This window comes from Gordionus sp. m RMFG-2023, chromosome 5, assembly GCF_954871325.1.
Source record: "Gordionus sp. m RMFG-2023 chromosome 5, tfGorSpeb1-WG-v2, whole genome shotgun sequence".
Classification (NCBI taxonomy): domain Eukaryota; kingdom Metazoa; phylum Nematomorpha; class Gordioida; order Chordodea; family Parachordodidae; genus Gordionus; species Gordionus sp. m RMFG-2023.
In genome coordinates, this window is record NC_088779.1 from 28,439,373 (window position 1) to 28,464,334 (window position 24,962).

General features: G+C 28.3%; 2 protein-coding genes across 2 annotated transcripts; both read right to left on the bottom strand.

Annotated features, from left to right (window-relative positions):
* Window positions 1–864: 864 nt before the first annotated feature.
* On the bottom strand, window positions 865–16,965 carry LOC135930529 (retinol dehydrogenase 14-like). The gene is made up of 6 exons (XM_065467329.1): window positions 16,877–16,965; window positions 6,466–7,024; window positions 6,135–6,347; window positions 4,464–4,709; window positions 3,769–3,953; window positions 865–1,506 (listed from the first exon to the last, which is right to left on the bottom strand). Exons 1-6 carry the CDS (start codon window positions 16,925–16,927, stop codon window positions 1,327–1,329), a joined length of 1,434 nt encoding a protein of 477 aa, XP_065323401.1. The 5' UTR covers window positions 16,928–16,965; the 3' UTR covers window positions 865–1,326.
* A 182-nt stretch (window positions 16,966–17,147) lies between these two features.
* On the bottom strand, window positions 17,148–24,379 carry LOC135929684 (uncharacterized). Its single transcript, XM_065466377.1, has 7 exons — window positions 24,195–24,379; window positions 23,736–24,064; window positions 23,455–23,691; window positions 23,361–23,411; window positions 18,703–21,382; window positions 17,965–18,022; window positions 17,148–17,839 (listed from the first exon to the last, which is right to left on the bottom strand). The coding sequence occupies exons 5-7, from the start codon at window positions 20,908–20,910 to the stop codon at window positions 17,244–17,246; spliced, it is 2,862 nt and encodes a 953-aa protein (XP_065322449.1). The 5' UTR covers window positions 20,911–21,382; window positions 23,361–23,411; window positions 23,455–23,691; window positions 23,736–24,064; window positions 24,195–24,379; the 3' UTR covers window positions 17,148–17,243.
* Window positions 24,380–24,962: the final 583 nt, after the last annotated feature.

Below are 24,962 nucleotides of genomic sequence, written 5' to 3' on the forward strand. Positions count from 1 at the left end.
TCCTCGAACATTGTTAATTATAAAAAAAATGATTTCGCTCTATAACCTTCGCAATTCGAGTAATTTTAAATATATATTCAAAAAAAAAACGAATTAATATAAAAAATTTTATTTGGTATTTAAAAACCTAATTACAACAATTATAATTTTATAAATATTTCGTTTTAAAAAATAATTTTCAAATTATAAATATATGTGTTGTGTATCATAATTGTAAAAGAGCAAAAAAAAAGTGTTTTATAAAAATTTAGCTCACCAAGGTTTTATAAGAGGAAAAAAAATCAAAAAATTTTTTCAGCGTATAAACAAGTGACATATCAATATATACGGAGGAATGCTTTGGTTAAATTGGTTAAATAAAAAAAATTATTATTTTTCAGAGTTGTTAAAGGATCTAGATACAAGTATCTAGATACTGTAGTATATAGATATAAAAATGTGTATCTGTATCTAGATAGATTTTTTATTAAAATATCAGTATCTAGATATTATTTTAGAGGATGTATCTGTATCTAGATCCATTTAAAAAGTATCTTTCAACAACTCTGTTATTTTTGATTTGTCTTTCAATTGTTAAACTCGATTTCTTAAAAACGACCTACTCAATATGGTAGCCAAAAAAAAAAAATTAAGCCAGCCTGAAGATTTTTTTCATAGAAAGGTTTGGACATTTCCGAACCTCAAGAGGCGCGCAATATTATTTTGTCTAAAAAAATTTAAGTTCCAAATTGGCGAAACCAAGGCGTTTAAACACTACTTTTAGTCCAGATGTTAAGATTTTTTTTATATACTTTTTGTAAATAGATTAGTGTTGTTAAACGGCTCGTTTTGAGCCGATTTTTAAAAACGACTAACTCACTATTTCATCCAGAATAATTTAACTCAAGCCTGAAAATTTTGTTTGTAGAAGGAACAAAGGTTTGGACATCTATTCGCGAAATCTCAAGGCTTAGGCTTTATTTTTTAGGCTAAAATATTGAGTTAGACGTTTTTAAAAATCGGTTCAAAATGAGCCGTTTAACAACACTAAAATAGATAAAGAGTATCAAAAATACTGCTGTACAAAATTATATTTATTTACAAGACAGTTACTTTTTCAATACCTTACCCCTTTCCAAAAAAAGTAACTACGCCATTCACAGTTAGCGCGATTTGTATAATTCGCCGCTAAAGTGATTGCAGGGTAAAAGTTAACAAAAAAAAGATACTCTATCATATATAATAACATTCGTTATATGATAAATATAATAATCACAATTTTCTAAAAAAAAAAATTAAAAAAAATAAGATTAAAAACGAAAATGTGAAATTTATTTTTTTTTTTTATTAAGAATTCTCCTTTTCGAATTTCCTCACGCAATCCATACTGTAATCCCATAATAATTTCGCCATTTTGGAATCGTGCGATTTAGGAGAACTAAAGTGTTCTTCACAATCCCCGAAATATTTTCCGCTCACCCCTTCTAATTCGGGAGCCAGTGCGCAGTACATGGTCGTCTGAGAACCCTGAAATAAAAAAATAGTCATTATTAAATAATATAATGATAGATATGTTTTTTATATTTGCCAAGGTCGTCAAAATTAAATAATTGTAATAAAACAATGTGCGCATGATTAATATGCCAATCAATCGGCCCTTTAAACAAATCTACCCACGAGCCCCATGGTTCAATACCTGCCAACCCAACGTTTATAAATTATGATTAGCTTGTTTGCCAATTTTTGATTATTATAGGGTTCTACCTCCAATCACATCAATTTTTCGGGAGACATTTTGTTTTAGGTTGTATCTCCACGAGGCTGACTATAAATAGCTAAAAAATATCATAAACCTTAAATTAAATTTTTTTTTCAATATTCAAGTGCAATGGGTAGGTATTCTGATTTAAATGTTAGATTTATGGGAGAGGATAAGATGTCAAGATATATGAAGGTGAGGATAAAGTATAAGGGCGGTATGTGAATTCCGGAGTGGGTCCGGGGTATAATGGCCTAGGGAATACGGTAAAATAAATTATTTAAAACAGTGCAGACCTGGCGGTTGTATTTTAATTTTTTTAAATTATATCAGGGCCACTAAAAAAAATTTTTTAAAAAAATACCCGGCCTGGATATTTTAAATTGCCATTATTAGCTATAAAAAAATTAAAAACAAAAAAAATATATATTTTAAAAAAATCTGTGCTGGGGTGCCTACAAATGTAAAATCCGGGTTGGACCGAAAAAAATTTTTGAAAAAAAGAATCCTAGAATAGTACTTCTTGCAGGTAGGTTTCTATTTAAAGGGAAGTAAATATTAGGTGAAAAGAGAAGAGAAATATTTTAAAATGAATGAAAGTGAGAGGGGGGGGCAAAGAAGTATAATTAAGTTTTTTTGGACGGGAGAGTGAGGGGGGTGGCAGTGGGAGAGGGGGAATGGGTGAGGGGTCGTAAAGATAAAAATTAATATTGATAAGGAAATGAAGTTCAGGTAAAAGAAGAAGAATATGAGACCAGAGTGGGTAAAAATTAAGAAATAAATCTTAGTACTAGAACTGGAGAAATGAATTTCAAAAATAAAAAGTATTTTTTTTTAAAAAATAGAAACAAAATTTGTGTTCAAAACATTCATTAAATTTATGTGAAAAAGTTTAAGGCCTATTTTTATATTACATTCTTTACTCACTAGGAATTTAGTTGCTCTTATCTTAAGCACTAACTACTGGCAAAACTTTCAAGCGTTTTATTTATAGTCTTCATTATTGTAGCTTGAATTTCTTTTATAAATTTTTTCAAAAAAAAAACATGTTTTTTGAAAAATAAAATATTCTTGATTATCACATGATACAAATAATGATTATGATTGGTTTTAAACAAATTGAACTTTAAAAACATTTGAACTTTACTTTATTGCATAAAAAAACTAGAATCAAAAATTAAATTTGAGGGTTATTTTTTGAAAAGTAAAGGATTTGGAGGAGACCACTAAAAATTATATTTCGGCCTTAACTCAATTTCTACCAAAATATGGATAATTAAGCTTATCATGAAGCAGCAATATTTTTACTAAATATTTGTATAGACTTGTAAATTTACCCACCCGTCCATTTTTTTAAAGATATTTTTAACCCGCCCTTCCAATGCTTAAATATTTCTTCAACCCGTGCATAGCAGACCTTTACTACACAAACACACTCATCCAAAAACTGTTTTTTTTCGTTAGCTTTTAACCTTTATCATGTAGGTGCCCTAAGTTGTTTGTTGGGCAGTTACATCAAAAAATTGATTAGAGCTAATGAAAAGTAACAGTAAGGACCTAAGGTAAATGTAATATAATCAGGGTTAGGCAGTAACGCGAATTACTTGTATTTAAAATACTAAATACTTATTTAATTTAAAATTTATCAGAGACCTGCAGAAGTACCATTTGCAAGGCCCAACCCAGATTAGGCCCAGCCCGGGCTTTATTTTATTTCAGACCAGGCCCAGCCGGGATTTTTTTAAAAATTAAAATATGGCACAGTCCGTGTACCCGAACCGAACCTGCAGGTCTCTGGTATTTATTAATATTTTAGAAAGTATTTGATATGTATTATTTTTAAAAATACATTTTTTTTGTAAACGTTCTTTTTTTAAAAAAAAGTGTATATTAGTATTTATATTCGAATATATATTTTTTTAAATTCCCAAACCCTGAAAATAGTATAATAACATCAGTAAAAAAAAAAAATTAATAATTTGTTTAAAATTTGAAATCGGCAAATTATTTAAATTTCGAAAATAAATTACTTGATAAGGGTTTTTGAAAACGATCGTTCCAAATTTGTTGAACAACCATTTCCCGATATCGAAGGTATCTATGTTTCGATTCATGCCGGTTACCACTATACCAGGATGTAAGGAATTGACCGTTATACATCCAGAGTCGGCGTTTTTTTGGGCGGGATTTGGCAGATAGTCTTCCAAACCCTCTCCTTTTTGCAAAACAAATAAAATAAGATCATTGTTATTATAGATTTTAAATTGAGTGAATATCATTTTAAACCTAAAATATATCATTTTGAATAAAGGGTTTTAAAAAAAAAACCTTAAATGATGAATTTGAAGATTAATTTCGGACAAACAAGATTTTTGATCAATTTTTCGCGTAATTCACTTATTTTGTAGAAAAAAAAGTGAAACTTGTTTTAAAAAAACAAAGGGCAAAAATACAATAAATATTTGTTTTTGCATAATAAACCAAAAATTTATGTGATTAGTTCGATATGAAAACAATTATCAATTAGCGGAGAAAAAAATGCTAATTATGTGACAGCTGATTTAATGATGACATCTTTTGTATAAACATAGAGGGTTTTAAAATTAAATAAACATGAAGAGTTGGCTTAGCAATAACGCTTCGGGCTCAACTCCTTACCCTCCTAAATCAAGGGCCCACCCACAAGGTCGCCGTTGTTCGGTCATTAATTGTAAAAAAAGATTACCCGTCTTGAGACGCCATGCCAATTCGTTAGTGAAGAGTATATTGGCCAGCTTGCTAGCAGAATAAACTTTCCAATAATTGTAACCTCCCTTCGTTAAATTGATATCGTCAAAATCCAGTTTTCCGTATTTGTGCATTGCTGACGCCACGACCACTATACGCGAACAGGTATTGTTCGAGATTTCCATCCCCAAGTCCCTCGTCGACTTATTCTCTCCTTCCATTTCCGGTTTGAACACGATTTTATCTAGTTCATAATTAATTTACGATTTTCAATCTAAAAATTCAAGATCACAGTTGAAATGGAATAATCATCATTCTAATTATTGCAAACATTTTTTTTACTATACGACGATTATCTTCATTTAAAAAAAATGAGGCAAATAGTTTTCGACAAAGTTTATTATAAAGAGTTTAAGTTAGACGATACATAAATCGGAGTTTTGAACCTGGAACAAAAAGGGTTAACTGGTATTGGTTGAGGGTTCTGTTCTGAATATATTTTTAAAAGGAAAGTTTTAATTCCTGTTCCTGAAATTTGAACCATGGTTTCAGACTCTTGTCATAGCAATGAGATTTAAACAAATAAACCCTCTAAAATGTATCAAAATATATAATAAACCAATTGTAACCTCGTTCCGGTTAAAACCTCCACGAAAATTCTATATTTAGTTAACTGACGGCAAATGTTAACGAATATGTAATAACCAGAGTTGTTAAAAGATACTTTTTAAATGGATCTAGATACAGATACATCGTCTAAAATAATATCTTGATACCGATATCTTAATCAAAAATCTATCTAGATACAGATACCACATTTTTATATCTAGATACAGGATCTAGATCCTTTAACAACTCTGGTAATAACCGATTTTAGGATAACAGTTATAACTTTTATTAACCTTAATAGATATATATATATATAGTTCACAATAACATCGGGTATTTCGTTCGAAATTGAAATTTTTAACTATAATCAAAACATTTATGAGATAGACGGAGTTAAAACAAAATGGTGGGCCCTAAATGAGCGTTCCCAGCTGATCGAATGGCATCGTGCAAATTGGTAAAATTACCGTTTGGGCTATCTTTTATCGATTCCTTTTTATTCTTCATTTTGTAATATTATATAAAAAAAAAATTAACTTACTTATTTTCTAAATATGGAATATTTCGAAACTAAAGAAATGAAAAGGCAGACGATAACATTACATTTTCGAAGACATAATCCTTTTATCGATGATATTAATACATATATATATATATATATATAAAGGTAACCTCGATTTAAACAAGTAAAAATTTAAGGCAACGCGAACGCTCAAATTTACCGCGCACTATTAAATAGAAAAAAATGTTATTTTAGATAGAATGGTCTAACATTACGAAAGATAGGCTTCTGGCCAGACTTTCCAATTTGGTTAGCGATAAAGAAAGTTAATTATAAACAGAGGTTTTAGTACGCATTAAATTTTAAGGTATAACCGTTTCTGAAGGGTTCCAGGTTCGAGATTCTAAACTCCAATATAAATACACCTTAATAATTTAAATTAAACCTCAAAAGCGTAATATTAATTTATCGGTTTGAACCATTTTGTCATTGATAAAATAAAATATCGCCAAACTCTCGGAGCATTAATTGTTGGTACAAAAAAAAATTCGCGAATACCCTCGCTGGGATGGGAATCAAGTGGGCTACTATCGGTAGTCGATCTCTGTCTCAATCCCTCGTCGATTTCCTGAGGCCTTTCCGAATTTCGATCGACGGATTCAGGCACGTGATCCTTTTTATTGGCCTCGGCCGTACGCTGCAAGAGCGGAAGTAGGAGCAGCGTCAAGTAGAAGTGCCCCAGGTGATTCGTTCCGAATAGTTTTTCATGACCTAGTGAGCATAATATTATTTTTTGGACGAGTTTAGTTTATCAAAATAAAGATTAAGTTTTTCGTTTATTTTAAAGCAGGTTTTTTTTTCCCCCCCTAAGTAATTCTGTTAAAAACACCTTGTTCCGTGCAAGAGTATTTCGAGTGCATGAGACCTCCATTGTTAACCAATATATCGCACCTAGCTTCGGTGGCCAAAATGCCTTTAGCGAAACTCCGGACACTAGCCAAATCGGATAAATCTAGTCTTTTCACAACTATTTCAGGGTAGTCCGGCACAGACTGGTATTCGACGATTTTAGGGCGAGCCACATTTTGGCCCAATATGCTCGATCCGACAGTTCCATTCAATGTAACTTGGTTCGAATTATCACAATGTTCATCATGAGCATCTTGAGCAACGAGGAGTTCCTTTTTGATTTCTTGGATCATTTCGACCCGAGCTTCGTTGGCTTTATCCATATTTCTGCAGGCTAATACGACCCTCGCTCCCAGCTTGGCCAATTGTAGGGCCGCACTACGACCGATTCCAGAATTGGCACCAGTGACGATAACAGTTCGGCCTCTCAATAAGCGAGTGACACTGGTGACCGAAGATGATTGAAGATTTTTGAGAATAAATGAACAATAGTCTCTATTACGACTTAGTAAGAATTGGCGAATTAAGATAAATACCGACTTTTATTGATATACATTTTTTTTAAAAAAATATATTTATAAAAATGGGGTGTGGGGGGGGGGGGGGTGATTATTGAATTATATTTACGGAATTTGTAAAAATCTTTCTAAAAAATATTTTTACAAATAAAATTTGCATATATTATTTTTATTCAAACTCTATATTTTTTTTAACGGAATTTGAATATTTTACAACTCATCATCAGCGCTTATAATCACTAATCAGATTCCAGATTTTTCTGCCTATTCCGACATCGTTGCTTGAACATCGCAGTTTATTTTTTTTTAGCTTTTAGATTAGTCATTATTATTCCACACTATATCAAATTTTATTTTAGTAAATAATGTTAGCGTCAAATGTTATTTTTTAAACCTTGAATCATTTTTTTTTAAATTTCAAAATCTGATTTTACCAGAAATGTATGGCGTCGTGTTTCAAATACCCACCCTATAAATAGCTATGAACTTTTGAACTTAATATAATTGAATATTAAATTATCCATATATTTTTTATATAAATTATAAAATACTCAAAGGTTAACAGTAAAATTGTCTACAATTCATAAGATAGGTATACCAAACATGATGGAATATATTTCCGCGTTCAAAAAATGACTTAAAGTTGAAAAAATAACACTTTGCCGAAAAAAACACATTGATAACATATACAATACGACGCATACCACAAAATTAATTGAATTTGTTTTTTTACAGCTTAATGTCAAAAATAAGACAGCTATCAATACCATAATTATGAAATACAGTTAATAACTTTCGAATAATTGCAATTTCATAAATAACTAGATTTTTCCTAATGATTTTTTTAAGGGATAATAGTGGGACCTAATTGAGCGTTTGTGTTTCGCTATTTCAAATGGTATCGTGCTGACAACAATTTATAAACATTAATAGAAAACGTATTAGAGCCTTATATAGTCAAAATGTATTGCATTCCTGTGATTCTAATCTTAGTGGCTCATTTGATTCCAAAGGTGTATTAAAAAACATGGATTTGGCAAAAAAATTTGTCGAATATTGTGAACGGTTAGATAAGAAGAAAATGGCATTATAATTCCATGTCCATCAGCAATTACAATTTATAATAAAAGTATGGCAGATATAGATATAATGAACTCGTTGATCACCTTATATATATATCGTATACACGTTAGATGACACAAATGGTATCATCGCATAATGCTGATTAAATCATAGCTATTATATAGTTTATGCCTGGAAGATCAACGACTGATGAAATCCACGCAATAGGGCAAATGAGCGAAAAATACATGGAAAAGAACAAAAAGCTACACGTGGTCTTTCTTAAAAAGTCCTTCGAAGATTCCCAAGAAAAATTATCTGGTGAGCGCTACGCCACAAAAAGGTACACGGAAAATATATAAGTATAATACAGGATATGTATAAGGGCCATATAACAATGGTGCGTAGCACAACTGGTACTTCAACAGGCTTCACAATAGCCGAGGGAGTTCATCAAGGGTCGGCTCTCAGCCCACTTCTCTTCATAACAGTAATAGATGTATTATCACAGTTTATACCGCAAACAGTCCCGTGGAATATGATATTTGCAGATGATATTGTGATATTTGCCGAATATAAGGATGAAATGGAAGAACGATTAGTGAGTTGTATAAATATCCTAGAAAAGCACGGAAACAGAGAAAAGACGGAGTATATGGTGATGGGAGATGAAACAGAGAGCATTGATATAAATGAATGGCATATCGGCAATTGAAAGCTGTAAATATTTGGGCTCCACTATACAAACAAACGGCACAAAAGAGAAAGAGATAAAGAGTAAAATTAATCAAGGGTGATTAAAGTGGGATCTCTGGAGTGCTCTTAGACAAAAGAATTCCACAATTGAAGGGAAAAATCTACAGTTCCATAATACAACCAACTACTCTATATATTTCGGTAACATGGCCAACCAAAGAATCAGACGAGAGAAGTCTACAAACTATGGAGATGAGAAGATTGCTGGGATAACAAGAAAGGATAAGGTGCGAAGTACAAGAATACTAGGAAGTATAAAGGTAGTGTAAACAGACCTAGGTGGGAATTCGGTACGAAACAGCGAAAATAAGAATAGCGAAAAATAAAAAAATGTTCCCATTATACTCCACTAAAAAAAGTCATAAATATAAATATCATATCTATTATTTAAATTTGAAAATATTAATACAATAGTAAATATTTAGTATAGTTTTAATTAAATTATATATTATAAAATTATTTATATATAAAATTATTTAACCTAAAGCAATAAATATGTTAATAATTTTTCTGAAATATATTAAGTTATTGCCTAATCAGATTTATTCTTAAACCTTAAATATGGTATTAATGTATTTTCAATTTATAAATTAGAAAACTTTACCTCACTTCTTTTTAAATTATAAAAATAATTTTATATGAATTTATAAGAGTACCTGAGAGTAACCTAATATAATAGAACTTTTAATATCTTAATGTAATTCAGATTAGGTTCTACTTTTTATAAAGTGTTTTTAGCCTTCTTTATATAATTAAATTATTTATCTTAAGTATTTATGGCATCGTCAAATTGAACTTTATAAATAATTTATTTAAAAAATCATACAAAATATAGATAGCATATATATCAAAATTTATAAATAATATGCGAAATAAAAGCGAATGGAATATTTACATTGGAATTGTACGCATGGATTTATTTTGATTAATGGTTTAAAGGTAATACATATATATTTTTAATAAAAAATAAAACGATAGCATTTATTTAAAAATTCACAAACACAAATAAAATTTGGATAAATAGCGAAATATATATAATGTTTATAAAAAATTCTAACATTTTAATTTAATAATTTTTGAAATCTCATCCAAAAATGTTAAAACATCTTGGGTTTCCTTCATAAATTTGGGTTAAATTTAGGATCTTTCGATCTTTTATTTCATACGCCTAATTAATTCGATTGACCGTTGACCCATTATTTATCTGAATGAGTTTTAGATCATTGCAATTTTGAAAATTTATTAAAATATTTATCAAGGTATAAATATTAGGATGGGCGTGTGATATTTTCCTATTAAGGGCATGATGGAACCCCTTTAAATGATTATTAGTGCGGGGTCCCGCTATTCTATACCTAAATTAAAAATATATAAATTAGATAAATAATTTAGCCTCTTTTATACCTTGACCATATTTTATAAGGAAATAGTGGTCTATCACCTAGCCAAGTTGTATCCATCTATTGCATAAAACTTAGCAAAATATCGTTAGCAGCCATTTGATAGCAAGCATCACGCACTATTGCCACATGTTGTTCCATAAGAATGGGAGGGTGCTCATTCTTCGGACTATTTTATGTACATCGGAAGGACCCATGTATGACCCTGATAATCCCAATGTTTGGCATTTGCGCCATAAAGCTTGTGAATAGTGAAAATAGCATCCTAAATATATGTATATAAAATTATTTTTAACTAAATGAACCTTTTATGGCCATTGTAGGAAATACATCCTTAAGAGCAGAAATGGCCGCAATTTCAAAATCTATTTGAGCCATAGAAGGATTGAACCATATGCCATTGTCAGCACAATATCCTACAAGCACTCTCAATACCTTTGTGTATGTATCTTCATTTTTGTTTGGCAAAAGAGCATACACAATGGGTATCATCACCTTGTGATACATTACGTGAATAACATAGAGCTGATAATATAAACTAGGAGCAAAATAAAATGTTCCGTCCATATATATACTATCAGCTCTAACCGTAACATACACTCTGTCCCAAACATGTTAATTTTGTTATTATCATTATATATTAAAAATTGCTCTCCCCGCTTTGTAAAGGTATATTCGGGGGTTAAATGAATATCCTCAACAGAATGGGGCAATATAGGGCGATATTTTTTTAGTTTAGACTATCAATTGTGGTTTTGATAGAAACAAAAGGTGGAATAGCTTCTGGATATTCTGCAATATCCAAGCATTCTGAGCACCGAATCTCCATAGCCTTTTCATATATTACCAATCTTGTTTCGAGTGGATTTTCAACTACTACAGTTTCAATCACCTCTCTAGTCCTAAGCTTTTCAAATATATATGCCTCATGTTGATGAGAATGCCCATATGTGATAGTATATATCCCATCAAATTTGCACCTCCCTTTGCAACCAATATTTCGACACCGATAATAACTAATCTGTTGATGATCGATTCTATACAAAAAATTGTTATAAAATAACAATGGTTTTCCTTTTTGTTTATTTATAAAACGAGGACCTTAATAATTAAAAAAAATAATTAGTCATTATATTTTATTTTACTATGACTATATTGTTGTAAATCAATTAGAGCATTAGCTATATCTATTGGGAAATCACCGTCATCTAAAATAGATTTATCAATTATGTTTATTTGAAGTATTGAAAAAAAGAAACATTATTTTCATATATTAACCTTCAACAGATGCTTCTCCTGTTAATATATTATCAACCTCTACTACAGGCTGAATTAAATTTGGACCTAAAATCATTAAACATACTAAAAACAATTGGTAAAATATTTATACTTTCAACAAGAAATATTTTATTTACAAATAAAAGTTTATTAAAAGTTATTATCTAATTAATATTTTATTTACTTGAATATCTAATTCTCTACGCCTAATAATTGTTTTTAAATTTCCGAGACAGTTGAGATTTTCATTTTTCTCATATCAAAGATTTTCGCCATATTGGGAACATTTTTGGGAACATTTTTAAAAATGTTCCCTGATTTTCGCTGTTTCGGTCTTCGGTATTTCGTGCCCAGGCCATATATGAAAATGCTATGGAGATTCGGTGCTCAGAATGCTTGGATATTGCAGAATATCCAGAAGCTATTCCACCTTTTGTTTCTATCGAAACCACAATTGATAGTCTAAAAAAATATCGCCCTATATTGCCCCATTCTGTTGAGGATATTCATTTAACCCCCGAATATACCTTTACAAAGCGGGGAGAGCAATTTTCAATATATAATGATAATAACAAAATTATCATGTTTGGGACAGAGTGTATGTTACGGTTAGCAGAGAGAGCTGATAGTATATATATGGACGGAACATTTTATTTTGCTCCTAGTTTATATTATCAGCTCTATGTATTCACGTAATGTATGACAAGGTGATGATACCCATTGTGTATGCTCTTTTGCCAAACAAAAATAAAGATACATACACAAAGGTATTGAGAGTGCTTGTAGGATATTGTGCTGACAATGGCATATGGTTCAATCCTTCTATGGCTCAAACAGATTTTAAAATTGCGGCCATTTCTGCTCTTAAGGATGTATTTCCTACAATGGCCATAAAAGGTTCATTTAGTTAAAAATAATTTTATATACATATATTTAGGATGCTATTTTCACTATTCACAAGCTTTATGGCGCAAATGCCAAACATTGGGATTATCAGGGTCATACATGGGTCCTTCCGATGTACATAAAATAGTCCGAAGAATGAGCACCCTCCCATTCTTATGGAACAACATGTGGCAATAGTGCGTGATGCTTGCTATCAAATGGCTGCTAACGATATTTTGCTAAGTTTTATGCAATAGATGGATACAACTTGGCTAGGTGATAGACCACTATTTCCTTATAAAATATGGTCAAGGTATAAAAGAGGCTAAATTATTTATCTAATTTATATATTTTTAATTTAGGTATAGAATAGCGGGACCCCGCACTAATAATCATTTAAAGGGGTTCCATCATGCCCTTAATAGGAAAATATCACACGCCCATCCTAATATTTATACCTTGATAAATATTTTAATAAATTTTCAAAATTGCAATGATCTAAAACTCATTCAGATAAATAATGGGTCAACGGTCAATCGAATTAATTAGGCGTATGAAATAAAAGATCGAAAGATCCTAAATTTAACCCAAATTTATGAAGGAAACCCAAGATGTTTTAACATTTTTGGATGAGATTTCAAAAATTATTAAATTAAAATGTTAGAATTTTTTATAAACATTATATATATTTCGCTATTTATCCAAATTTTATTTGTGTTTGTGAATTTTTAAATAAATGCTATCGTTTTATTTTTTATTAAAAATATATATGTATTAACTTTAAACCATTAATCAAAATAAATCCATGCGTACAATTCCAATGTAAATATTCCATTCGCTTTTATTTCGCATATTATTTATAAATTTTGATATATATGCTATCTATATTTTGTATGATTTTTTAAATAAATTATTTATAAAGTTCAATTTGACTATGCCATAAATACTTAAGATAAATAATTTAATAATATAAAGAAGGCTAAAAACACTTTATAAAAAGTAGAACCTGTTCTGAATTACATTAAGATATTAAAAGTTCTATTATATTAGGTTACACTCAGTTACTCTTATAAATTCATATAAAATTATTTTTATAATTTAAAAAGTAGTGAGGTAAAGTTTTCTAATGACTTACATATAGTATTTATAAATTGAAAATACATTAATACCATATTTAAGGTTTAAGAATAAATCTGATTAGGCAATAACTTAATATATTTCAGAAAAATTATTAACATATTTATTGCTCTAGGTTAAATAATTATATATTATAAATTATTTTATAATATATAATTTAATTAAAAATATACTAAATATTTACTATTGTATTAATATTTTCAAATTTAAATAATAGATATGATATTTATATTTATGACTTTTTTTAGTGGAGTAATAAATAATGGGAACATTTTTTTATTTTTCGCTATTCTGATTTTCGCTGTTTCGTACCGAATTCCTAGGTGGTATGGGCACACAATGAGAAGGCTTATGAACTATATAGGAAATAAGGTTGAGAGTTTGGAAGTGATGGGTAAACGTAAGACGAAGGCCAAAACTTCAATGGGGCCATGGGCCATAAAGTTAGAGCCAATATGAAGAAGTATAAATTAGATAAAAGTGATAGTATGAATAAAATAAAATGGAGTATTGAAGGAGCTTACCACTAGAAAAGGTGAAAGCTAAAAAGAAAAAAAATTATATAGACGGAATTATATAGCGTTAAAATTTAAATATTTCGGAGCGAAGTAGCAAATGCAATAGATATGAATTCTGGCATAAAAAAAGAACATCTCAAATGAGATGTATAGGAAATTGTTGCGAGGAGTCAATGTGTTTAACCATATATAGAAATAAGATATGAATCTAATCGCTCATTGGCCTAAATATAATTTTAAAAAAACGCAAAATTTGATAATTAGTATTTAAACGCATTGCGTAATCAAACACAGATAGAACCAAAATCGCTCTATTTGAGTCGATTATTAAAAACATCGAAATCGGTATTTTATCCAGAAAAATATTGAGCATACCTGAAGATTTTGCTCACAGATGCCATGAAGATTTGGACATCAATTGACTAAATCTCGTGTCTTAGGTAATATTTTTCTGGCTAAATATTGAGTAAGCGGTATGCCGTTTTCAAAAATCGTCTCAAATTAAGCGATTTTACATCACTAATGGCCATTATACTAAAACAAGAAACTTTATTTCTCATGGTTTTTGAAAAGTCCAATCTTTCAAGTTTACAAAGAATGATTGAATTTTATAGAATATTTCCAAGTATTGCCTCCTTAATCAATTGCTCTCTGAATAGATTACAATTAGGAGAAGGAAGGATTTTATGGCAATATAGTTCCAATAATATTGTTCAGCAAAAACGTATTTTACTCAAAAGTGGATCGCATGAAGACCTTTACTTAATTTATAAGTTAATTGGTTTGGAGAAAAGATATAAATTGTTGTACTTGGAATGTAATGTAATGCATCATTTTTAGCTACAATTTCTAATCCACTCATAAACTGATATGGGGAATCAAAGAAGTGATCAGTGGTGCCCAGAATTTATCCGAAGGTGTGGGGGGGGGGGGGGGGGGGTGTGGATTTGGAAAATATTTTATTTGCAGTGATAAATACCCCTCATAGATAAAGGTCTGCCTGGGCTGCCCAACTCAGGCCGTTGAACTGTAAGAAGTAGCCCAATCTGAGGTCCAACCCAAAAATTAAATATTATGCTCAATAATCATTTTGTTTCAGGATAGTCTGATAAACTTGATTCATTATTTATATATCATAATTATTCTTATTCCAATTCTATTTAATATCATTGTTTTATACCCAGTTTTGCAACTTTATTTGACAATTAATAATAGCCTATATTAGGGATTAAATATACTTTCAGGTTGCCATATTTGAATAAATACACATCATTTAAAAAAAATTTTCTTTTAAATTTGAATTCCAAAATATATTTAATCAGGTTGGGCTTGAGTGAGGCTGAAATAAAAATTTGTGCTTGGGTTGGACAGCAAAATTTTTTAAAAGTTGGACAAGTAACACTAATATTACTTTGCAGGGCTCTGCTTACAGATGGTGTTTGGATCCAAAACATTTACAAAAATATTATCATCATTAAAGGGACAAATTATAATTGTTAAATTTTTTGCTTTTTTTTAATATGAATATTCATATATATATAAATTGAAATAAAGAAATTATCCTGTTCTAATAACTATTTAATTTAAGTATTTTATATAGATTTAGGCTACTAGCTTAACACATTGTATTTTGCACAGGATTTTATTATGTAGTTAACATGTTTTTTTCAAAGTATTTTGCCCAACTCTAACCATATTTAATTCATCAAGTCTAAAATTGATCTGAAAAATTGGTTGGTTTGCAAATATTTAATATTTTATTGAAATTGACTTTCTAAGTTTATTCTAAGCCTCCACTCTGAGATTATAAATATCTTATAATCTATATATTCATGCTTTGGTTATGTCATATCCTCAAAAGAAATATAGCAACTTTCAATTGTTGATCCAATAGAAAATTGTTTTAAACATGCCCTTACTGTAGAGTTTTTATAAGTAAACTGTTTTTGAGACATTTTGGTAACTTTTAACCAAAATACCACTAAAAAATGAAAATATTTTTAAATTTCATAAAAACTAAAACAATGTGTAAATATTATCAAAATAATTGTGATACTAATTAAAGTTTAATTAATAAGAAATCTTTGAAGTCACAACTGGGAAATGATTCCAATGATTAATAACCTTCCCTATTATCAGACTAAAGGATTTATATTGTACCCGAAGAGGAAAAGATACTAGAATTTTATCATTTTAATCTAGAGATTTTTGTAGAAAAAATATTCTAATTTTAAAAAACCTAAAACATAAATTAAAAAAAAATACTACATATATATTTTATAGATGTAATATAAAAATACTTATATTATTTATAAAAGGTCAAATTTAAATGAAAGGTAATTTAATTATAAATTTTGGGTAAAATTATAACTTTTACCAGGGTTTTTTAAATTTAACTGTACTAAAGTGATAACAAAGAAATAGTACATATATTTCTAAACAGTTTTAGTAGTGACCATAAAAATATTGATCAATTTTGATTAAAATAAATTAATTATATAACTCTATCTTACAAGTTAATAAAATGTCCAGATTAATACAGCATTATATATTTAGCTTAATCTATTAAAACCTTTATTTCTAGATCTAACATTATAAAATAAAATATTATTCATAATTATTTTTAAAACACAGACTAATCTATTAAAGCATTCTATTTCTAGATCTAGCCTTATATATTTTAAAAACACAATGATTTTAACTTTAGGTTAGTTAGTTATATTTATAATAAAAACATTTTTAAAAATTGATGGAAAAAATTTATAAAAATTTCAAAAGAAAATAGGTATATGAAGTATTTAATATTTCTATAACAAATTAATACATTATAAACTTACTATTGTAACTCCTATTATAGCGGTTGTATAGGTTGTTAATTTTAAAAGCATGATATATTTAATGTATGAATGTATATTTCGATTTTTAATTGAATTATAAATAAGGAAATATTTTGTTTTATAACTTTTTTATTGTAATCAATATTATTTTAAAACAATATAAATATAATTATGATTAAAATGGATATTTTAAAAATATTTGATATAAAAGTTATATAATTCTTAAAATAATAGGTAAATTTAAAATATATCATTTAATTCATATAATGTAATGAGTTATAAAATATTAATAAAAACAAATAATTTATAATTTTTATTGGTATAATTTGATTTTATTGATATATAATTTTTTAATTAAAATTTATTTTCAACGTTTTTTTCGTTTTCTGACCTTATGATTCCAGTCTGCATTCAATGGGTTAAACTGAAACGTTATGCAATGAAGATCCAAAAATTTTACCAATCTTTTTTTGGGACATTTTTTGTAAGAGTAAATAATATTATCTATTTTATCGGTTATATTTGGGCAAGGGGGTTTAACGTCATCACTTGATAAAGGTAATGTTGTATCAATTTCTATATAACTAAACTCTCTGTTGCTATCTGATTGCCCAATAATAGGATCTTCGCATTTTTTTAAATTATTTATTACGCTATTTTTATTAGTTTGGATTGATTGACAATTATCGTGAGACAAAGCAAGGGGTGAAACTTCAATGCGAGTCAAACTGGGCAGGTATTGGTTGTTTAACCCATTTAAGAGAGTATCAAAAAGGATAGGCTGATATGATAATATTTGGCTATGCACAATAGGATCGTACTTAATATAATCTCGTATTACTTGATCGGTTACATCGATCCTCCGCGTTTTTAATTTAGCACCTTTTTGAGTAGAAAAATTTAGTTCATCATTTTCGATATGAGCATTTGTCTCGGATTCGCCGGATAATTTACTGTCCATTTCTTTATCATTTTTATATAAAATGTATAAAATTAAAATAATTATTGGCTAATTAATATCTCATTTTGTAACAATTTTATGTGATATACAAATAAATATAATATAGCATTTCATGTTAAAGTTTTACGTGGAACATTTGTGCCCAAATCGGTGTTGTCAATATTTAAGGTTTTGCCTTTAATCCTCTAAACATAAAAAGATTTGAATGAAATTATGAATAAATAAAAATCAGGAATGCATCGATACTCCCCTATGGGCCTATACTTTTCATTATAGCCAATACCCTAAAATAAATTAAAAATATTTTTCAAATTTATTGTAAAATGACAAATAAATTTTGTAAAAAATATCTTTTATGAGTAAATATTTTGTAATTTTCATTTTAAAAAATTTTATTTTTCAAGATGATATCAAAAATATTTTTTTAACAGAAATATAATTAATTAAAAACAGAGCGGTCAGCCAAATGGTCCGGTCCCAAAGACCGATAAGATTGAACAGTTGACCTTCACTATTTGAGAAAAATAAAATATAATAAATTTTCTATATGTTTTTATAGGTTTCCTCTTGGAGATACACCGTTTTTAAATAATAATATTATATTTTTGGTATTGAGTTTGGGTATGAGCCGATAATTTGATATTGACCTTGACCTAAATAAGTGGAATCGATGCATGATTGACTAATAAAAATTAAAAGAATTATTCTTAAAAAAAAAAGAAAAAAATAACAATTGATATTGCATAAAACTTATTAATCCGACAAATTTAAAACGAAATATTAGAATTTAATATCATATAGAGATGAATTAATTACCAATTTTTACAAAAAAAGTTAATTTAATTAATTCATTTAAAAAATTAACTTGCATAAGACTCAATAATTCATCCGGTTCCTCAATAACAGATCTCTCATTTGTCCAAGAATTATCAATACTGTTAGAAATAATCTCCGAGCCAATAGCAGCTCTTTCGCAATGGTTAATATCCATTTCCGTTTCCCTTTCTAAATGTTTCATGGGTGACATGAAAATTCCGCTAACATCCGATAAATTTGGCACCTCGTGTGAATTCTCACGAGATAAATTTTCGCCTCTCATCACATCAATTTCAGGAACAGCTGCTTCGGTATTTTGATATAAATTTAGCGATTTCCTGGCACGCTTTCTAGATTCCTTACTCGTCTTTCTCTCTTCGCTAATAATCCGTTTTCCACCTTTCCGTTTTGACTTTCCATATGCAGCGTTTCTGCCTGACACTTCGTCTTCACGTGGGAAAACACCCTCGATTCGTTCGAATGTTGGTTCCCCATCCATGTGGCAATAAATATAAGTCAAAATGGTACACAATTTATTTCGGGAAAACTTTTTAACGCCGTATTTAGAGGCCTCCTTAATTAATTGAGGCGTGGAGAGACCCAAACATTTTACGTGATACTCTTTGCGACCAATCCTTTGTGGAGATTTAATCTTTGAATTAACCTTCGAGTTTTTATCTTTGATGGAAGAATCTGTATTTTTATGAATGCGTTTTTTTGGGGTCGTGATCTTGGTGCAATGTGTAAATGGAAGTGCCGTTTTTTCGATAGGTGATAAAAAATTTGATGACTTTTTTGACAAATTACCTCCCGGATGACTTTTAAGATCCATTATTTCGCTAGGGGATTTTTTTAAAGTTACATTTTTAGTTGGGGTGGTCTCAATAAAATTCCGTCTTTTAGTAATTGGGCTGCTGGTATTCGTATTTGTACCTAAGTCACGATAAGTTGGTCTTTGATAACAATCTCCCAAGATAATTACTGAATTGTTGTTAAAAGGTGTAGGGTCTAAATTAAGATTTAAGTCATTTTCTATCATATATTTATTATTCGTTTTGTCAATCGTTTCCGTTAAATTATCGCGTTGTAAGGATTGATCATAGTTAAATATTTTCCCTAATTTTATAGATTCAGTTGATAAATCGGGCAAGCAAAACTTATCACCAAAAGGCTTAATCAAATTTGGATCTGCATTGGCACGTATTTCTCCCACGCCATTATTATATTTAGGAGCATATAATTTGTTATGATCATATAGAAGATGCGATCCATCCATTTGCAGATCAATTATAGCGATATCTGAATCTTCGGCCAATATTTTGCCATTTTTAGGAAGAGTTTCGCTAAATCGTGAATGTATTACTTCTTTTTCTTTAAAAATGTCATCGTTAATTTTATCCATATTTTGAGTAGTTTTAAGAGCATCTTTGGGTGAAGGTATATCGCATGAAATGCCAACTATATCGGTCCTTATAAGGTTTTTTGAAATATTTATTCTATTAATTTTAGGGGTAGAAGCTATGAATTTATAGTCAGCAGAGGGGCTATTTTTATTACCGAATAGGTGTTTTTCTTGGTTAAGGGAATTTGCATAAATATTTGTTGGCATCGTAAGTAACAAATTTTCATTCACTTTGAAACAGTCTACAATTGACGGAATTACATTATCAGTACTTTCATCCTCAATTTCTACCAAATCAATGGTTCTCGTGTTATTTAAGGCTAAACATATTTTTTTATCTTCACCAAGCAAAGAAATGTCGGATGATTTGCTATTTAAATCTATTTTATTTTCTTCGATAAAATCAAATTTATTATCACGAATGTGTAATTTATCCCGTTTTGAATTAAAAACTTCTGCTGCTTTAACACCTTTAAATATTGATCCTTGTGGTTGGATCACATTATCATCATTAGTATCATCTAATAGTGGCAAAGAAAAATTAAATAAACTGCTAAAAGATTTGATTTTATCATGATCTAAAACTTTATCACAAATAATGTCGATATTATTGTTTTTTTCTTGAATAATGTTATGAAAGTTTTTCCCCATTTTCATAGATTTTGTTTTGAAATGTTCCAAAGAATTATCAGTATTTTTAACACTTAGCATTTCTGGAATATTTTTAATATAACAATTTTCCTTGGTAATTAATTTATCATCAACTGTTTTGCTATCTATAATATTATCGTCTGCTATTGTATCATCCTCGTCCGATAAGTTTATACAAGTATAAAAATTATTTCTCTGGGACATGAATGAGTAAACAAAATTTATCTTAATTAAATGCCAAAATAATTACAAAATATCTGTAAATATAATTTTATTTTTCAACATATTTATAGTATATATATTATTATTGGAATTTGAGTTATGATTTGTAACTAAAATAGCTTCGTCAGATAATGATGACAGGTCCCACAAGTAAGCTACATTATTATTGGTATTGTTTTTATTATTGTGTACATTATTTCCGCCATTAAATATGATAGATTTCTCAATTATATCGTTCAATCTTGATGTTATGAGTCTCTGTTGTTGAGGGTAATTCACTACGCTGGTTTTTGATATATTTTTTAATAAAAAATTATTATTTTCCTTGGATTTTTTTTCGCGGGCACTGATATTCTGAAAAGAATTTAAATGCTCGTATTGAGATTTGGAAAGAGTGAGAGCTAATTGAAGTTGATAATCCGAATGGTTTTTAGATAATTTCAATTTTTTGGCGCTTTTAAAAATTGTTAAGCAATGATGTATTATGTATGATACTCTATTTAATTATCATCAATTAGGCCACATATATAGTAAGCGCGTTATGCTGAAACAGTGCGCTATTCAACGAAGCGTTATTTACAAAATCAAGCCAATAAATAAGTATAATTTGTAAATATGGGGAGTTATGATGATAATGCTATGAAAAATTTGAAAAATATAGGTTGCGGCGTATATTCCAAAAATTATTAACGCTATAATCAGCTGTGAATTCGGTAGCGTTAAATAACGCAACGCTTGGAAATAACGTGATTACTATATATGGGGATTTAGGCCTCGTTTCTAGTAAGCATGAATCTAGCGATACGATACACATGCCAAATATTTTACGCAAATAATATGTAACATTTATAAATGACTGCGCGATACGATAGAATGAATAAAATCATCGCTATGGATCATAAGTTTTATCTATTATTTGCTTGCTTCTGAAAAATACCCAATGATCTAAGCTTACTATAAACGAGGCCATTAATAATTAATTATAATAAACTTTATGAGAATAGTTATCCCTGTATGTAATATCAATTAATAATAGTTATTAAAACTGAGGTATTCCTACCCTAAAATAAGCTTGAACACAATTTATCAATTATTTTCTATTTCATCTTAACAAATGTTAAAAAGATTAATAAATAGGCCTCCCTTTTAAAATAGCTTCAAAAACCAAAATTTCTAAATGGGAATATATATGAAAATATTATAATCATTGATAATATGAATAATGTTTATATATATAGCTTGTTTGCTAATATATTCACTTCAATATCTAGTTTTAATATCTAACTAAACAAATTTATAGTGTTTTTAATAATATGTTAATTATAATTAATATTATAATATAGGGTTAATATAAACCTTAAATCTACAAAATTAGCCCAAAATTATGCTAATTATATTATTTTTGATTAAAAAATTTATAAATTCTTACTCCGCATTATAAAAAAACAATAATGTGACTAAATTACTGAAGATTCTTCACTAAGTTGCTTTAAAATATAATTAGTAATGTTTTCAGCAGAAAGACATAGTAAATTAATGATTCGTAATAAATTTTCTTGGATTTCTCCACAAAAAATATAACAAATAATTATTCTCAAGTTTTCAAATTGTAATTTGTACAAATTACAAACAATATTTTATAAAAAATTTTGCTTTATTTTTATAGATTTAATTGCTAATGGTAAAATTTAATAACTAAATAATTTTTTTAAATAGAGGGTCAGGTTTGGGGGCCAAAAAATTTTTTTGTAGGGAAGGGAGCTGTCCCACATGGCTATAGCCCTGTATCTATTATGCAATTCATAATTTTCATTCATGTATTTTTTCAATTTAATATATTAATGGACATTAAATTAAAAAAAAAAAATTTAGGAAAACCAAAATATTTAAAGATTTGTCAGATAATTTGAATTTTTGTTAAATATTAATCTTAAAAAAAGATATATATAAATATAGGAATTTTCACTTTTAAGTTTCCTTACATCTCACGATACATAAATTTTGATTATGAATAATAAAATAAAACATAATATTAAATTTTTTTTGTTATATTGGATATAAAAATTGGGTAAATCAAAAATTTTAAAAAAGAGAATTATGCACCATCCTTTTCATATGGTATTTGTGCATAAAGTAATAATATACATTACACAAAACAAATTGGTCATCATCTAAGGGTTAAAGAAGGGAAAAACTTTATAATTTAAAAATAAAATTAAATTTAATGAATCTTATACCGAATCTCAAATCCTTACTAAAAGATTCATCAAATCCAAAAATTTAATGATCTGAAGGTCCTGACCAAAAAATTATTTTAAAAATAAGCTCGATTCAGGCCTAAAATTAATTTTTTTTTTTTAATCCAGGCTGGGCCTCTAATTTTGATATCTGTATGTCTCTAAAAAATGTAATTAATCAATTTTTAGCAATACTTTTTAATGTTGTTTGTGGATAATTTCTGTTTGGTTGGGGATATATATATTCTAAAATATTATAAATTAACATGTTTTTTTTAAAAAATCAAACCCTTTTTTAGCATTGTCAATTTGAATTTGTAGATTTTGTTGTTCATCTTTTTTTAATTGAATCAATGGTATCAGTTGGTTGGATTTGATACATAGAGTTTTAGAACAAATTTTTATATGCTTTAATAAAGAACTTTGGCACTTGTTTGTATTGATTCCACATATTGGACAAGTGTAATAATCTTGTTCCAAATCTTTTAATTTTTGCACATCTTTAACATGATATAAATTTAGGCACCTAATCAAAACATAATAAATTATAATAAAAAATTTTAAAATTACTTTTGAATATGATCATATCTAAATGTAGAACCCATATGTGACAAATCTTTTGAGCATATATTACATGCATAGAATAGTTTTTCTGATAATTTTTCTTCATTTAATTTTTCTTGTTCTCTTTTATTTAGTTGTATTGCAATATAATGATCATTTTCGTATAAAATATCTTTATTCATAATATAATAATCATAAATTTTTAATTTTCATTTTGGGAAGGAGGTTCAAGACCAAATTTGGCATAATCAACTATTTTAGGATCACGATTTAATAGAGGAAGATAAATTAAATCCTTTTTACCAGGTTTATAATCAAAATAATATAATCCTGCCCTGCATATAAAATAAGTAGTTAATATTAAAAAAAATATATATATGGATTTATTATTTAGAATAGTATATATTCATTTGTTTCTTTTTAATTATATTTCTTTTTACATATATTTTTCACTTGTGGACTTACAAAGATGCGACAAATATGCCAGTACATACGAGGGAGACCCAAAGTGAGACCTTGTTAGTTAATTTTGCATACGGGGTTCCATAAAATTTTATTTGTTTACGAAAAGGATTTGGGTAATTACGATCCATAATAAAAATTTGAAAAATCAATGGTCAATATTCTTAACATCGATTAAACGAAATAATTTTTCAATATCAGATGGCGGTTATTAGTATTATCTATATTATAATTTTGCGATTCCGATGTCCTCACTACGTCATCGTGACGTCATGTCATCGGTACGTATTTATTTTTTTATTTTTGATTTTATTTATTTATTTTATACAAACAGATGGAAATATTTTTGGATTGGAAAAATCGTCTGCGGAAAAATGGATGATGTTAAATTGATATAAATAATATTCCCTTAACTTTCTGAATATGAATGAAATAGATGATGTGAATAAAAAATAATTCAAATTTCAATGTCATCAATTACACAAAGTAATTTTCCTCTACAAGGTACTCAACTTATATATTTATTTTGAACATACTCACAATTTTTGTCAGTACTTACATCACAATTTTTTATACTCATATTTTTCTTTCATAACCAATAATTAAGAAGATAATTAAGTATATTCAAATTTAAATATTCTTATCCTAACCTACTTATAATCTCCAATCCTTATAAATAACTCTTTCTTTATTTTTTCCCCTCCCTTAGTGAATTTATTTATCACTAAATTTTATTATCTCATTCTTTTCTTCCTATCTCTATTATTTATT

Coding starts and splice junctions, on each gene's coding strand:
- LOC135929684 (XM_065466377.1), bottom strand. CDS start 20,910: ATGTCCCAGAGAAATAATTTTTATACTTGTATAAACTTATCGGACGAG. Junction 18,023..18,702: donor AATTATTGAGTCTTATGCAA/GTTAATTTTTTA, acceptor TTTTATGTTTAG/AGGATTAAAGGCAAAACCTT. Junction 17,840..17,964: donor TTTGGGCACAAATGTTCCAC/GTAAAACTTTAA, acceptor AAAATGATAAAG/AAATGGACAGTAAATTATCC.
- LOC135930529 (XM_065467329.1), bottom strand. CDS start 16,927: ATGCTTTTAAAATTAACAACCTATACAACCGCTATAATAGGAGTTACA. Junction 4,710..6,134: donor TGATTCCCATCCCAGCGAGG/GTATTCGCGAAT, acceptor ATTATGAACTAG/ATAAAATCGTGTTCAAACCG. Junction 3,954..4,463: donor GGCATGGCGTCTCAAGACGG/GTAATCTTTTTT, acceptor TTTTGCAAAAAG/GAGAGGGTTTGGAAGACTAT.